This window comes from Canis lupus, chromosome 30 (assembly GCF_011100685.1).
Source record: "Canis lupus familiaris isolate Mischka breed German Shepherd chromosome 30, alternate assembly UU_Cfam_GSD_1.0, whole genome shotgun sequence".
Lineage (NCBI taxonomy): Eukaryota > Metazoa > Chordata > Mammalia > Carnivora > Canidae > Canis > Canis lupus.
This window is the reverse complement of record NC_049251.1, coordinates 12,152,431-12,168,513: the sequence shown is the minus strand read 5'-3', so window position 1 is coordinate 12,168,513 and position 16,083 is coordinate 12,152,431. Positions and strand designations below refer to the sequence as shown.

The window sequence follows — 16,083 nt, the reverse complement described above, 5'->3', positions numbered from 1 at the left end:
AAATATTTTATTTATTTATTTATTTGTTTGTTTGTTTAATGCAAGCATGGGGAAGGGCGGAGGGAAAAGGAGAGAGAATCTCAAGCAGACTGCACTGAGTGTGGATCCCAATGTGGGGTTTCATCTCATGGCCCTGAGATCACAACCTGAGCCAAAACCAAGAGTCAGATGCTCAACTAACTGAGCCACAAAAATAGACAGTAAGTTAAAAATTGCCACAAGAGACAAAGAAGGACACTACATAATGAAGAAAAGGTCAATACACCAGGAAGATAGAACAATTATAAGTATACATACACCCAGCATCAAAGCATCCAAATATAGCAAGCAAACTGACAAAACTGGAGAGAAATAGACAGCAAAACAATAAAAGTAGGAGACTTCAATACCTCACTTTCAATAATGAACAGAACATCCAGAGAGAGGATCACTATGAGTGAATAACACCACAAACCAAGTGGACCTAACAGATAATATACAAAATATTCCTCCCAACAGCAGAAAAATACACACTCTTCTTGGGGCACCTGGGTGGCTCAGTTGAGCACCTGCCTTTGACTTGGGTCATGATCTCAGGGTCCTGGGATCAAGCTCCACATTAAGCTCTCTGCTCAGTGGGGGTGTGCTTCTCCCTCTCCCTCTGCTCCCACTCATGCTCTCTCTCTCAATCTCTCTCAAATAAATAAAATCTTTACAAAAAATACATATTCTTCTCAAGGGTATGTGGATCCTTTTCCAGGTGAGATCATGTTAGGTCACAAAACAAGTCTTAACAAATTAAGAGACTGAAATCTTACCAAGTATCTTTTCTACTCACAATGGAATATTTCCATACTAGAAATCAACAACAAAACAAAAACTGGAAAATTCATAAATAGGTAGAAATTAAACACACTCTTGAATAACGACTGGGTCAAAAAAGAAATTAGAAATCAAGACAAATAAAAATAAAAACCCAACATAACAAAGCTTACGGGATGCAGCAAAAGCAGTACTAAGAGGGAAGTTCATAGCAATAAATGTCTACATTCAAAAAGAAGAAAGATCTCAAATAAACAACCTAATTTTACACCTCAAAGAACTAGAAAAACGGACTAAGTCCAAAGTTAGCACAAGGCTAGAAACAACAAAAATTAGAGCATAAATAAATAAAAATAGAAAAAAATCAACAAAATTGAGTAGATTTTTTGAAAAGATAAACAAAATTGACAAACTCTCAGACTAAATAAGATAAAAAGAGTAGACTCAAATAAAATCAGAAATGAAAGGGGAGAACTAACATCTGACACCACAGAAATACAAAAGATTATAAGAGGCTAATATGAAAAAATATATGACAACAAAGTGGACAACCAAGAAGAAACAGATAAATTCCTAGAAACATATGACTTCCTAAAACTTAATCAGAAAGAAATAGAAAATGTGAACATATTCAATTACTAGCAATGAAATTGAATCAGTAATCAAAAAATGCTAAACAAACAAAAGTCTAGCATCAGATGGCTTCACAAGTGGATTCTACCAAACTTTTAAAGAAGAGTTAATACCAGGGTGCCCGTGTGGTGCAGTCAATTAAACATCTGACTCTTGATTTCAGCTCAGGTTGTGATCTCAGAGTTATGAGGTTGAGCCCCACGTCGAGATCTATGCTTAGCATGGAGTCTGCTTATGTTTCTCTCTCCTCCCTCCCTCTGCCTCTCCTCCACTCCTTCTCTCTCTCAAATAAATAAATAAATAAATATATCTTAAAGGAAAGACTTTCTCCCTCTCCCTCTGTCTTTTCCCCCCTCCCTCTCCAGTAAATCAGTAAAATCTTAAAAAAAGAGCTAATATATATTCTTTTCAAAAAATAAGAAGACAAAGGAAAGCTTCCTAATTCATTCTATGAGACCAGCATTACCTTGAATTACCAAAACCAGACAAAGACACTACAAAAAAGCAGAATTATAGGCCAACATTTCTGATGAACATAGATGCAAAAATCCTCGACAAAGTAAGTATTAGCAAACCAAATCCAACAGTGCATTTAAAAAATCATTCACAGGATGCCTGAGTGGCTCAGTTGGTTAAGCATCTGTCTCTGGATCCTGAGATCAAGCCCTGCATCAAGCTCCCCATTCAGCAAGGTGTCTGCTTGTCCCTCTCCCTCTGTTCCTCCCCTCTACTCATGTTTTCCCTCTCAAATAAATAAATAAAATATTTTTTAAAAAATCATTCACCATGATCAAGTGGGATTTAACCCCAGGATATAATGGTGGTTCAATATTGGTAACTCAATCAATGTGATATATCACATTAACAAAAGAAAGGATGGATCCCTGGATGGCGCAGTGGTTTGGCGCCTGCCTTTGGCCCAGGGCGCGATCCTGGAGACCCGGGATCGAATCCCACGTCGGGCTCCCGGTGCATGGAGCCTGCTTCTCCCTCTGCCTATGTCTCTGCCTCTCTCTCTCTCTCTCTCTCTGTGACTATCATAAATAAATAAACATTAAAAAAAAAAAAAAGAAAGGATGAAAACCGTATGATTATCTCAATAGATGCAGAAAAATCAGTTGTTAAAAAAAAAAAAGCAAAGTACAACATCCATTCATGATAAAAACTCTCAATAAAGTAGGGTTAAAGGGAACATACATTAACATAATAAAGGCCAAATATGAAAAACCCACAACTAACATCATACGCAATGGTAAAGAACTGAGAGCTTTCCTCCAGGATCAGGAAAAAGACAAGGATGTCCACTCTCACCACTTTCACTCAACATGGTACTGCCAAGTCCTATCTACAGCAATAAGCTGTAATTAAGCCAGGCATCCCTTTTCACTCCACTCACTTCCACACAGGACCGCATGTGAATGTCACAGTAAAAACGACTGGTAAAGGTTTCAGGGCATCGTGAAAAGATGGGTATCTGAAGGCCAGCCTGGTACTCATTATTAAATGAAAACCCATAGGAGACCTGGAGCTATTTCAACCATGCATGCTGCCAGTCTGGCCTGGAACAAAAACGCCTAGACAAATGGGAAGCATTAGATATGCAGCATATGGACTGTAAGTGTGGATACAAAGCACAATATAATCTATGTAAATGACTCTGTGCCATGACATAAAAATGTCTCAATAACTATCGAGATTCTAAACTGTCTCCATCTAAGAATTTCTGTAAAAATCTACCATTCCCTATATATTTTCCTGATGGAGATAAAAAGGAACAACCAGAAGATTTGAATGATAAAAACATGCATCAACTCATATTCTCCTTTCTTAGCCACAACACCACACTTATCACCTCTGTCAAGAGCATAGAAATATCAGATGTCCTCCAACCTAGTTTTGTTAGAAAAATTACCATTCATATTAGCTAAATAGATTGGATATGCCAAATCTGGCAGTTTGCTGGCAGTTTGCATTTTAGCAAAACCTCTGTAATGTGTGGGATTCATTATTTTTACTAGACATTTCCCATTATCTTAGGGTATTTATCAATTTAACTTAATTAAAGAAAAAAAAAAGATGACTGAGTTCTAGAGAACTACTCTACAGCATTGTACCTATAGTCAACAATAATGTATCAACACTTAAAATTTTGTTAGGAGGGCAAATTATATGTTAACTTTCTTTCCACAGTAAAGTAAAGTGCAAAAAATTGAATGGCAAGAGGATTATTTTATGTGTACGTGTGCAAAACTATTGTATTTACAAAAATGGCACAAAAGTGAAGTCAATGTACATGCACATTTCATTCACATCTTTAACAAAAGATATTTTAATACTATAGAACGGGGCAGCCCTGGTGGCTCAGCAGTTTCGTGCCGCCTTCAGCCTGGGCATGATCCTGGAGACCCGGGATCAAGTCCCACCTCAGGCTCCCTGCATGGAGCCTGCTCCTCCCTCAGCCTGTGTCTCTGCCTCTCTCTCTCTCTCTGTGTCTCTCATGAATAAATAAATAAAATCTTAAAATAAATAAATAAATAAATAAATAAATAAATAAATAAATAAATACTACCTTACTAATACTATAGAACCGAATAAGAATACTAGCTTCAATGGCAGCTGTTAAGCACTAGACTCACATAAGTTACACCAGAATGGGCAAATATTGCCCAAGTAAAATTCTATTGTTAAAGCTGAAACAGGTTTAAGGCCATTCAAATTCAAGCACAGAGATACAAATCTTTCAGAGCTTCATCTATTTTTGTTTGAAGAATGTGACCTTTCTTCCAACTTATGGTCTTAAACGATCGTTTTTACAAAATCCAAGAAGAAAATACATAATAAATCAATACAATAGATGTTATATTAAACAAGAGTAACAGTTCTCTGCCCGCTTACCATCTTCCCCTTGGGCCCCGGCAGCAAGGTCGCGGAGAGGAGCGGGCGTGGTGCTGCGGTTCCTGCACACTCGGGCCCGCGGCTCTCGCAGGACCTTCAGCGGCGCTATGTGGGGACAGAGCATCCGGAGGTTCACGACCTCTGTGGTCCGTAGGAGCCACTATGAGGAGGGCCCCGGGAAGAATTTGCCATTTTCAGTGGAAAACAAGTGGAGCCTACTACTTATGATGACTTTGTATTTTGGATCTGGATTTGCTGCACCTTTTTTTATGGTAAGACACCAACTGCTTAAGAAATAAGGATGTTTTCATTGATCCACTAAACAGATGTGAAAAGGAACATTTTAAGAGGTGCAGTCTCTGAAAAATGGATCAAACTCTTGAATTCAACATCCTCAACATGTTTGTAAATAAACTTATGGCATGAATCTTTAATGCCTCTTCGCTGAAACATGGAATGTAATGATTGTGCTTTTTTATTTGGGAAATATTCAGGATTAGTTTGTTTGGTCAGAATATGTGTGTGAGTGTGCCTGTTTCTTGTTTTTAGATTTGAGGTTTTATTTTGATTTTTGATTACTAGGTCAGGACCTTGTTGGTAATCTATGTTATTAAAAAGGCAAACTTTGTTGTCGCATAGTAATCTTTTAATTGAAAAAGAAGTGTACTTTTATTTGCCTTTACTAAATAAGCAGTAAAATTGGTTTTCTTCATGAGTGACATTTAGTCATGAGGAAAAGCACTAGTGTATAGAGTGAAGCCCCAAGAGTTCTCCAGACCTGTGACCTAAAACTAAAATTTTCCCGTGATAAATTTGCTATTGACCAATACTAGTCTTCTTTAGACTAAGTAAAAGTAGAATACTTGAAATGTAATAGCTTGTAAAACCATATGGAAATATTCCAAGTTCATTCTGGAATTTTAGTAGAAATGGACTAAAAGATGGCTCTCATTAGTAATTTATATCAGTAAATCAAATTTATGTTGATAGTGAAATGCTGCTAGCTACATAAAATGTAGTGACTTAGTTCCTAGGGCTTTGTATTGGGGCAGGAAAACAGGTAGTTTTTAAATGTTTAATCCTTGTTTAGTCACTTTTGGAATATCACACTGATGTTAGAAAAATGCCGTTAAGCAGAGATTGTAAACTGGTGCTCCACTTGAGCTCTAGACTTTTTGGTTGAATAGGGGTGCTCTACTTTTTAAACCATTATTTAAAAACGAGAATAGTTAGAAGAAAGTCTCTTTGGGTTCTTGAAAAATTGCTCTCAGTGGTTCTACATCCTTTCATAGAACAAAACCGCTGCCTAAATTAGTCCTGACAATATTAGATTATCTGTGTACCCCTAATGTTAAACTACTGATTTGGTGGAACCTTACAAAACTTTATGGTTTGACTGGGCTTATCATCACGATCTCCAATAATCCTGCAATAGTTACTTAAATATGGATATAATTAAATCTTTAGGACTGCCCAACTTATTCCCTGTACTTGCATGTCATTGTTTTTTTGATTATTGCTGAATCAGATGTCATCTGTGTTTATGGAATATTAAGGCTTTCTGCCTTTGGGAAGGTAAAAATGAGTTCAAAGACCATAAAATGATTCCATATTCTTGGTTCAAATCTCAAAAAAATAAAATAAAATAAAAATAAAATAAAATAAAATAAAATAAAATAAAATAAACAAGAGTAACATACAAAGCTATAATTAAGAGGAATTAAAGCTCAAACATTACAATTGTAAAACTTGCTTGTTACTTATTGAACCAGGCCTACACTAGGAGTTAGGAAATATATACAATTATTTTCAAGTAGATTGCGTTGCTCTAACGTGTTCTTTTATCAGTGTGCTGTTAAAACTAAAAAAAAAACAAAAACAAACAAAAAAAAACCTCGGGATCCTTGGGTGGCTGGGTGGCTCAGCAGTTTAGGGCCGCCTTCGGCCCAGGGCATGACCCTGGAATCTCCGGATCGAGTCCCGCATCAGTCTCCCTGCATGGAACCTGCTTCTCCTTCTGCCTGTGTCTCTGCCTCACTCTTTCTCTCTCATGAATAAATAAATAAAATCTTAAAAAAAAAACACAACCTCTACACAGGTACATTGCCTTGTAATAGCACACAGTACTGCTACCTACAAAGCTGTCATTCTCAAATGACTTAGTGAATGAAAGGAAATAAAAAGCAGAGAAGTAACATTTAAGGAGAAATCATGAGAATTCTAAGATTCCTGCAGTTCAGCTCTTTTAATGAGCCAGCCAGCTTGCTAGCGACAAAGATGGTTTCTGTTGAGGACAGTCCTGTAGAGTGGGAATGTGGTCACCAGTGCCTTCTGTCTTATCTAGAACTGTAGTAGGAAGGTGATGTTTCTCCTTCCTCTTCTCCTTCTTCTTCTTATTCTTGAGGTAGGCTCCATGCCCAATGTGGGGCTTGAACTCAAAATCTTGATTCATTTTTGCTTTAGCCATGTTATAATCCCCAGAATCAAAATATTTTTGCCCTTTCTGCAATTGTTTCCTTCAGAAATCTGAACTTCCAAGTTTTTGACCCAGATGAGAATACCTTGTTTTTAATTTTGCTTCTTCAGTTTTCTCTAGACTAGTTACTTTATCTTCTATTTCCTTCTGTTTCTCTGTGGACGCTGCCTTGGAGACTTCGACAGACACACCACTCCCTCTTACCCGGCTTCTCCTCACCCAAAGGATTCTATCAAGTATCAGGGTTAGTCAAGACTCTGAGCCCAGGACTCCAAAATGTAGGGTGGATACCTGGTTACAATCATGAGATACTGGATTTAGGGATTTAAATCCCATATACCCTTGGTCAAAAAACAAAAGCAAAAAAAGTGAAGGAAATTTAACAATAAAAAAAGAAACATGAATCAGACTTGGTCAGCTCTAAGGTGACATTAATTCTTGAGAGTGGAATGATTCACTTCACACAAACTTCCCTTTTGTAACAGTTTAAAGGAACAATATTAAGGAAGAGTGAATTTCTTCATGACAAGTCCGTTTTAAGATCCTGACTCAGGACGCCTGGGTGACTCCGTGGTTAACTGTCTGCCTTTGGCTCAGGGCGTGATCCTGGGGTCCCGAGATCAAGTCCTACATTGGGCTCCCCGCAAGAAGACTGCTTCTCCCTTTACCTGTGTCTCTGTCTCTCTTTCTCTGTGTCTCTCATGAATAAATAAATAAAATCTTTTTTAAAAAAATCCTGACCCTTATATGTATAACACAGTGCAATCACACTGTGGCAAAAAGAAAAAGAGGGGAATACTCAAAACCACTGTAGCTTTGAACCTGCAAAATATTCCACCCACGTTCATGTTCAACACATGCCCCTTGAAAAAAAATCAAACTGTATGTAGAAGTAAAGAAAGTTAATCATCAAAATCTTTCTCTCTTCCCCACCTCTCATCCCTACACTTTGGTATCATTTTGATGTGTATCCTCCCAGTTTGGTATGTGCATATACCTACACACTATATATAGTGTTAGGTAGAATCTTAACCAAATCATTCTGCGATTTGCCTTTCCTCTAAAATTTGTATGGGTGGACTCATTTTTTCTATTGGCTGCATAGTGTTACATATGACTACTTAAGGAATCACTCATTGAGGGGATACTTTTGATTAGATTTTGTTTCTTTTTTCTATTTTTAAACTATTTTTTAATTTATAGAACTAAAACTTGCCCATATTTTTATTTTCTTTAAATTTTTATTTATTTATGATAGTCACACACACACACAGAGAGAGAGAGAGAGGCAGAGACATAGGCAGACGGAGAAGCAGGCTCCATGCACCGGGAGCCCGACGTGGGATTCGATCCTGGGTCTCCAGGATCGTGCCCTGGGCCAAAGGCAGGCGCTAAACTGCTGCACCACCCAGGGATCCCCAACTTGCCCATATTTTTAAAAATTCAGACTGTATAGATGCACATGGGTGGTTCAGTCAGTTAAGCATATAATTTTGGCTCAGGTCACAATCTCAGGGTTGTGAAATTAAGCCCCATGATGGGCTCTGAGCTCAGCATGGAGTCTGTTTTAAGATTCTCTCTCTCTCTTTCTGCCCCTTACTTTCTCTCTCAAGAAAAAACATTTTTTTTACACTGTATAGATGTGTCTAAAATGAGAAACAAGGGTGCCTGGCTGGCTCAGTTGGTTAAGTGTCTGCCTTCAGCTCAAATCATGTTCCTAGGTCCTGGGATCAAGCCCCCGATTGGGCTCCCTGCCTGCCAGTCTGCTTCTCCCTCACCCTCTGACTCTGCCTGTCTGCTCTCTCACTTTCTCTCTCTCTCTCAAATAAATAAATAAATAAATAAATAAATAAATAAATAAATAAAATTTAAAAATCTCCACCTCCCATCCCCACCAACCACCCATTACTCAGAGGTTTTATCAATCAATAGTTTCTTTTTTTTTCTTTTTTTTTTTTTTTTAAGATTTTTATTTATTCATGAGAGACCGAGAGAGAGAGAAAGAGAGAGGCAGAGAGAGGCAGAGACACAGGCAGAGGGAGAAGCAGGCTCCATGCAGGGAGCCTGATGTGGGACTCGATCCCAGGTCTCCAGGATCACACCCTGGGCTGAAGGTGGCGCTAAACCGCTGAGCCACCTGGGCTGCCCAATCAATAGTTTCTGTTTTAAGTTCTACTGTTCATTATCACTAAAACTGTATGTAATATCTTTACACCCCTTTTTCTTGATTTATCAACTATAGATATTATTTATTGACTCCTCATAATAATAAATTAGGCATATGTTATTTAAATTAGTAAATTCAACACATGGATGAAAAAGAAATACGGCATTTGGCTATTGAACAATTTCAGCCTTCTCTAATAATAAGTCATCTTTTGTGGTAACACAACTTAGTTACTACAAATAATAGTTTAATTAGGGAAATATAGTAGCTTAGTAATAACTTGGATTTAGATACAGATAAACTCCTCCAGGGGACAGGAATACCTAAGTTCACATCAGGGTCCTGATGCTGATTAACTCTATGGCTACAAACACATCATTTAACCTCAGTGTCTTAGCTTCTTGTCTCTTTAAACAGGAATGATGGGCAGCCCCGGTGGCTCAGCGATTTAGCGCCGCCTTCAGCCCAGGGCGGGATCCTGGAGACCCGGGATGGAGTCCCACGTCAGGCTCCCTGCATGGAGCCTGCTTCTCCCTCTGTGTCTCTACCTCTCTCTCTCTCTCTCCCTGTGTGTGTGTGTGTGTGTGTGTGTGTGTGTGTGTGATGAGTAAATAAATAAAATCTTTAAAAAATAAAATAAAATAAACAGGAATGATAACTCTCTCACAAGATCTGAATGAGGATTGAATTAAATAAATCATGCCTTTGAAAATGATTTTAAACCTCAGAGGTATCATTAGTGCCCTTTCCTTTAACCATCTGTGCCACTCCTAGAGCTGGTGCGAAGCAAAAAGGCAGAGGGTGGGCAGATAGGTCAAGCTGCAAGGTCAGGAATCCTCACTACAGTGACATGCCTTGCTGCTTCTCAGGTTTCAAGCCTCTAAGAGATCTGATAGAACTGGGGTGTCAGCAGGAGTGGAAGTTGAACCAGAATTTGAGTTAGCAGAGTCTCTCATGTATCCCAAGAATGAGAAGTCCTAAAGCAAACCTAGAAGCTGGAAGCAGGAAAAATAGATGTCTGTTGCCTGTAGTGGTAGCAATAGAGACACCAACCCACTCAGGCAGGAGCAGGACTTAAATATTTGACACAGATCAGGGAGTATGATGGGAGAAGCCTATGGTGTAAGAATCAGATAACTAAATTTCTATGACAGTCCTTGGAACTAGATCCTGGGATAGAAGAGCCGAAGGGGAGACTGAGTGCCTGGCTGCAGACAGGAATATGTCATTGTCCTGGGTGACCCAGCAGTCTTAAACTGAATTAGTTTTCCATGTTGTACTCCTGGTTAGGGTAACTTGAACATCAGGGTAGCCTGACTTTTTTATTTCTTTCTATAAATTATTGTCAGTTTCTTTATATTTTTCATTTTTATATTAAGAAAAATTTAAGGGCAGTCTGGGTGGCTCAGCAGTTTAGCGCCGCCTTCAGCCCAGGGCATGATTGTGGAGACCCGGGATCGAGTCCCACGTTGGGCTGCCTCCATGGAGCCTCCCTCTGCCTGTGTCTCTGCCTCTCTCTGTCTCTCTCTGTGTCTCTCATGAATAAATAAATAAAATCTTAAAAAAAAAAAATTTCAAATACACAGAAGTAGGGATAGAGTATAATGAGTTTATAACACATATAATGTACAAATGGTATAAAATACCCATTAACTAGATTCAGTCATTTTCCCACACTTGCTTCACTTTCCTGCACTTTGAAAAATTAAAATATTTTATTTTTCATAAAGATTTTATTTATTTATTCATGAGAGACACACAGAGAGAGGCAGACACATAGGCAGAGGGAGAAGCAGGCTCCATGCAGGGAGTCCAATGTGGGACTCAATCCCAGGACCCTGGGATCATGACCTGAGCTAAAGGCAGATGCTCAATCACTGAGCCACTCTAGCATCCCTAAAATATTTTATTAAAAAAAAAAGATATATTTATTTATTTGTCTATTTATTTATTTAAAAGAGAGAGGGAGAGCATGACCAAGGGGAGAGGCAGAGGGAAAGGGAGAAGCAAACTCCCCACTGAGCAGGGAGCCCAACGCAAGACTCCATCCCAGGATGCCAGGATCATGACCTGAGCTGAAGGCAGACATGTAACTGACTGAGCCACCCAGGTGCCCAAACTAAAATGTTTTAAAGCAAATGACAGACCCATGTCATTGCATCCCCACTCACTTCATTGTGGATCTCTAAAACATATGTCCCGCACACCCTCAATAGTCTGTTTTGTATTTATTAGTTACTGTGTGCCAAGTTAACAGGAGATGACTATATTCTCAAGATGCCAACAAAACCTAGCTTCTGATTCTGATGCACAGTGAATTCACTGAGGTGAATGCCACTGCGAGGATTCCTCTGCTGACCAGGATCCTTCTGTCTAAACTGGACTCTAAGGACTGAACTACAACAATTCAAGTCCCCTCACCTCTCATTTGTGTACACATGCACACAATGTGCATACACAAACACACACACATACACACACAAACTAAGGGGAAAATGAAGTAAACCCCGTCTACACAGTAAAATAGTCACTGCAGTAATTCGGGTAGGCTATCAAGATAAATGAGAATGCTACCTATACAGAGAACACAAATGCAAGGGTATCATCTATGCTGGCTTGGGAAAGGGTAAACAAAAACATCAGAAAACTAGGAAAGTACTGGCTGTTGGAAAGGGAACTGAAAACCATAAGGTACACTAATAGGGCAGTATGTCATGCCAGAGCAAAATTCTACTGGTTCCACTTCTCTCTTGGTATATAGGAATCTTGTTCATCTTCTCTTGCCTTCCTCATCATACCCAATGGCCTCCTCCTGACCCATGGGCTTCCAAGACTGTGACTTCACAGAAAGTTCTTCTCTTTCCCATCCTTTCTCTCCATCTTTCCTACCTCTACACCCTCCTCCCCAAATGCCTCTTCCATTAAGGATGAAGTTCAAGAAATGCTGTAAGAGGGATGCCTGGGTGGCTCAGTGGTTGAGCATCTGCCTTTGGCTCAGGGCATGATCCTGGAGTCCCGGGATGGAGTCCTGCATCGGGCTCCCTGCATGGATGGAGCCTGCTTCTCCCTCTGCCTATGTCTCTGCCTCTCTCTGTGTGTCTCTCATGAATAAATAAATAAATAAATAAATAAATAAATAAATAAATAAATAAAATCTTTAAAAAAAAAAAACACTAGGGACACATTTCTTTGGCCTGTCATGTTCACCATAGAGCATAGTGTCTGGTATACAATTTCTGCTATGATCTGAATGTCTGTGTCCCCTCCAAAATTCACATATTGGAATCCCAATGTCCAATGTGATGATGTTAGAAGACGGAGACTTTGAGAGGTGATTTGGTCATGAGGAATTTGTATTCTTACAAACGAGACCTCACAGAGCTCCCTACCCCTTTCTACCCTGCGAGGATGCAGTGAAAAGGCATTGGCTATGAATCAGGATGAGGGTCCTCACCAGAACATGATCCTGCTAGTGCCTTGATCTTGGGTATCTAAGCCTCCAGAACTGTGAGAAGTAGATCTCTGCTGTTTATAATGCCACTTAGCCTGTGGTATTTTGCTAGAGCAGCCCAAATAGACTACAATAGCCTGTTAAGAAATATTGGTTAGATAGATGGGTGGATGGATGGATGGATGGATGGATGGATGGATAGATGGACAATGAGTGGTTTTAAGTAAAAGGTACTACTTTAAAACCTACATGAGTTCTGATAGAACTCTACTATGATACTGAGGGACCATTTGCCAAAACAGGTACCAGTCATAATAGCTGGCTGCTCACTCAGGAAGTTAGAAAAGTGGAAATGAGATACACATACCCTTCCAGCACCACCACCAATCACCAAATACGAAAAGGGAAGAAAAGGTCAGAATCGAAAGATGATAGGCACTAGGCTATGACAAAACCTGAAAGTAAATCTTGACTCCACCATCTTCTAATTGTGTGACTTTGAATTAAGTATTTAAAATTTTTCATTTATTACATGTATAAAACAGGGATAAGGGGCAGCCTGGGTGGCTCATTGGTTTAGTGCCGCCTTTGGCCCAGGGCGTGATCCTAGAGACCTGGGGTCAGTCCCATGTCGGGGTCCAGCATGGAGCCTGCTTCTCCCTCTGCCTGTGTCTCTGCCTCTCTCTCTCTGTGTCTCTCATGAATAAATAAAAATAAATAAAACAGGGATAATAGTATCTATTATGCAAGGTTGTGTTAAGGATTGAAGTAAATAACATTTAATTAAGGTTCCTAGCACAGTGCTTGATATATATTGGGCTCAAAATATTATAATTTTTATTATATGATAATATTTATTATCATTAAGAAATCTCTGGAGAGAACCTAGAAAGTTATGATTTACTTGTGAAACAGGCAAGCTAACCACTTAAAATTAACTTCAGAGAAAGATGACAAAATGATTTATTTAAAGTGAAAACTTAGGGCACCTGGGTGGCTCAGTAGTTGAGCATCTGCCTTTGGCTCAGGTTGTGATCCTGGGGTCCTGGGATGGAGTCCCGCATCAGGCTCCCCCATGATGAGCCTGCTTCTCCTCTCCCTATATCTCTGCCTCTCTCTGTGTGTCTCTCATAAAATAAATAAATAAAATCTTTTAAAATAAAAAAAGAGAAAAAACATAAATTTCCTTAATTTCTGAGGAAGTCAATAGAATGTAGGTAAAAAAGAACTGCTTATTATCTCCCTTAACACCTTAAGAAAACCTTTTGACAGGTTCTCAAAGGAGAGGCTGAAATAAAAGTCCCCTAAGTTGAAATGTTTTGTGAGGCAATGAGGAACTGGCTCAGAAACAAAAATGATGGGTGGAGCCTGTTGATTCCAGCCAGGGGAGGGAACTAGAGGGAACTAGAGGGTCCAAGTGACAGATCCTGGAAAGGCAGCAGATGTATGAAGGGCATAATAGTCATATTTCTAATTCTGGATTTCTCAAAGGAAACAGTGCAGTTCTCATCAGAAAGGTGGAGTCTTGTATACTTGGGGAATCTGTGGTAGTTAGGCATAAGATAACCATGGGGTTGAGATCAATGAAAGGAAGTAGGAAAGGGGCCTAACATTAATCCAACAGTGACTGGAGCAAGCCACATGCCAGTCACATTATCTCATTTAAGTCACCACAACCCACTGATGGTAACTATTATCTCCAATTTACAGAAAAGGAAACTTAAGCTTAAAGAGATCTTGTAATTCAAGTTCTCTCTGCTAATAAGGGGAATGGGCTGTTAGAAACAACAGTACCTAGCCAATAAGCTGAGGTGTGCTGTGACTCTGGTTCTTCTGTTCAACAAATGCTTGTTGAGCACCCACTATGTGCCAGGCATAAGGTGAGGTGCGGGAGATGCGAGCAAAGACAGACAGTCCCCCACCCCCCAGTTGTACAGAACAGAGTCTAGTAAGAGAGAGGCAGCCATTAGTCAAATAGTGCCACTAATGAAGATAAAATTACAAAGTGAGACATGAGGACATGTAATAAATAGACTTGTCTAGACTTGGGGTAGGATGAGTGCCATGGGGGGGGGGGAGGGCAGAGTGGCCCTAGACTTTTATCTAGAGTTAGCGAGCTAAAGGAGTTGTGAAGAAAATCATTTCATAAAAGCTCTTACAATGGCTGTGGTCTGAGCCCCAAACAATGCAGGTTCAGTGTGGCTACAAATCAGAGTGGCTGAACCCAGGGTGTGGGGAAAAGTAGGTATGCAATCAGACTTCTATCCTGAAAAGCCCAAGGTATTTAAACAAGAGCCACTGGCATGCATGGGCAGCCACAAGCAGAGCACTCTAGTGGGTTCTGGGATGCCAGTTACATCCCACCTGTATGAGGACAGCTGGTCTATCTAAAGGTTGTTGCCTTAAATAGTATATTGGGAAGCAGAGATTGATGAACCCAAGTACAGAGACTGAATCCTCAAGCATCTCTGCCTAGCAAGGGGCTCTCAAAAATATGTATGTGATCAGGAGGAGGGAGAGAGCAGTAAAGTCTCTAGCGACATTTCTCACTAGTGATGGGTCTAGACCAGGGTTAGCAAACTACAGCCTACAAGCCAAATCTAGCCTGCACCTATTTCTGTGCAGCCCTTGAGCTAAGAATGGTTTCTACATTTTTAAATGGTTGGAAAAAGAATGAAAAGACAACTAATATTTTGTGACATGTGAAAAGCATATGAAATTCACATTTCAGTGTCTATAAATAACGTTTTATGGGAATACAGCCATACTCATTCGTTTATTATCATCTATGGCTGCTTTCACAAGAGCAGAGTTGAGCAAAGGCGACCAGCACTGGGGTACTGCTGCAAAGCTGAAATTATTATCTGGCCCTTTATAGAAAAAGTTTGCCAATCTCTGGGCGAGTCAGGAGCGCCTATGAATCTGACCGTGTGGCCAGACAACTGACAAATGAGCTTTAGTGGGAACAAGTGCAAAGTAATGCACTTTGGGATAAAAATATCCAAACCATTTATAAAATGAAGACAGGGCTCTGAGCTATGAGGTCACAACTCAGAACAAAACACAACTGGGAGGACTTAAGGCAGCAACAATAATACTAAGAGTATTTTCTGCCCTGGATGATAAAAATCAACACACAATGGATAGAGTTGGTTATCTAAAGACTACCAGATGGGGGCGTGGGGAATTATTCCAGAAATACTAAACTAAAATTCAACTGAAAAAGAAAGGCTATGTTATTTTTCACTTCCACTTAAAAATTACATATAGATATCAACAGTCTACATGTAATCTGGGGGAAATTATTGATAAAGAAGTAGAATTTGGGACACCTGGGTGGTTCAGCGGTTGGGCATCTGCCTTCGGCTTAGGGTGTGATTCCGGAGTCCTGGGATAGAGTACGGTATTGAGCTCCTTGCATGGAGCCTGCTTCTCCTGTCTCTGCCTCTCTGTCTCTCATGAATAAGTAAATATAATATATATATTAAAAAAAAAAGAAGTTGAATTTGTGATGTGCATACAAGACTAATCTGGGATAGGTTATCATCTAGACTTGAGTCCTGAGCCCCCCCCCCCCAATCAGGCTCTCCACAGGGAACCTGCCTCTCACTCTGCCTATGTCTCTCTCTCTCTCTCTGTGTCTCTCGTGATTAAATAAAT

General features: G+C 39.6%; 2 protein-coding genes across 6 annotated transcripts in view; one reads left to right on the top strand and one right to left on the bottom strand.

Annotated features, from left to right (window-relative positions):
* Positions 1-16,083, bottom strand: part of BLOC1S6 (biogenesis of lysosomal organelles complex 1 subunit 6) — a 117,188-nt gene that overhangs the window by 93,747 nt on the left and 7,358 nt on the right. The window lies entirely within an intron of this gene.
* LOC102155410 (cytochrome c oxidase subunit 7C, mitochondrial) lies at positions 4,360-4,786 on the top strand. Its single transcript, XM_038580318.1, has one exon. The coding sequence runs from the start codon at positions 4,437-4,439 to the stop codon at positions 4,626-4,628; it is 192 nt and encodes a 63-aa protein (XP_038436246.1). The 5' UTR covers positions 4,360-4,436; the 3' UTR covers positions 4,629-4,786.

Bases quoted from the DNA above. Each gene is read 5' to 3' on its own strand.
- LOC102155410 (XM_038580318.1), top strand. From the start codon at position 4,437: ATGTGGGGACAGAGCATCCGGAGGTTCACGACCTCTGTGGTCCGTAGG.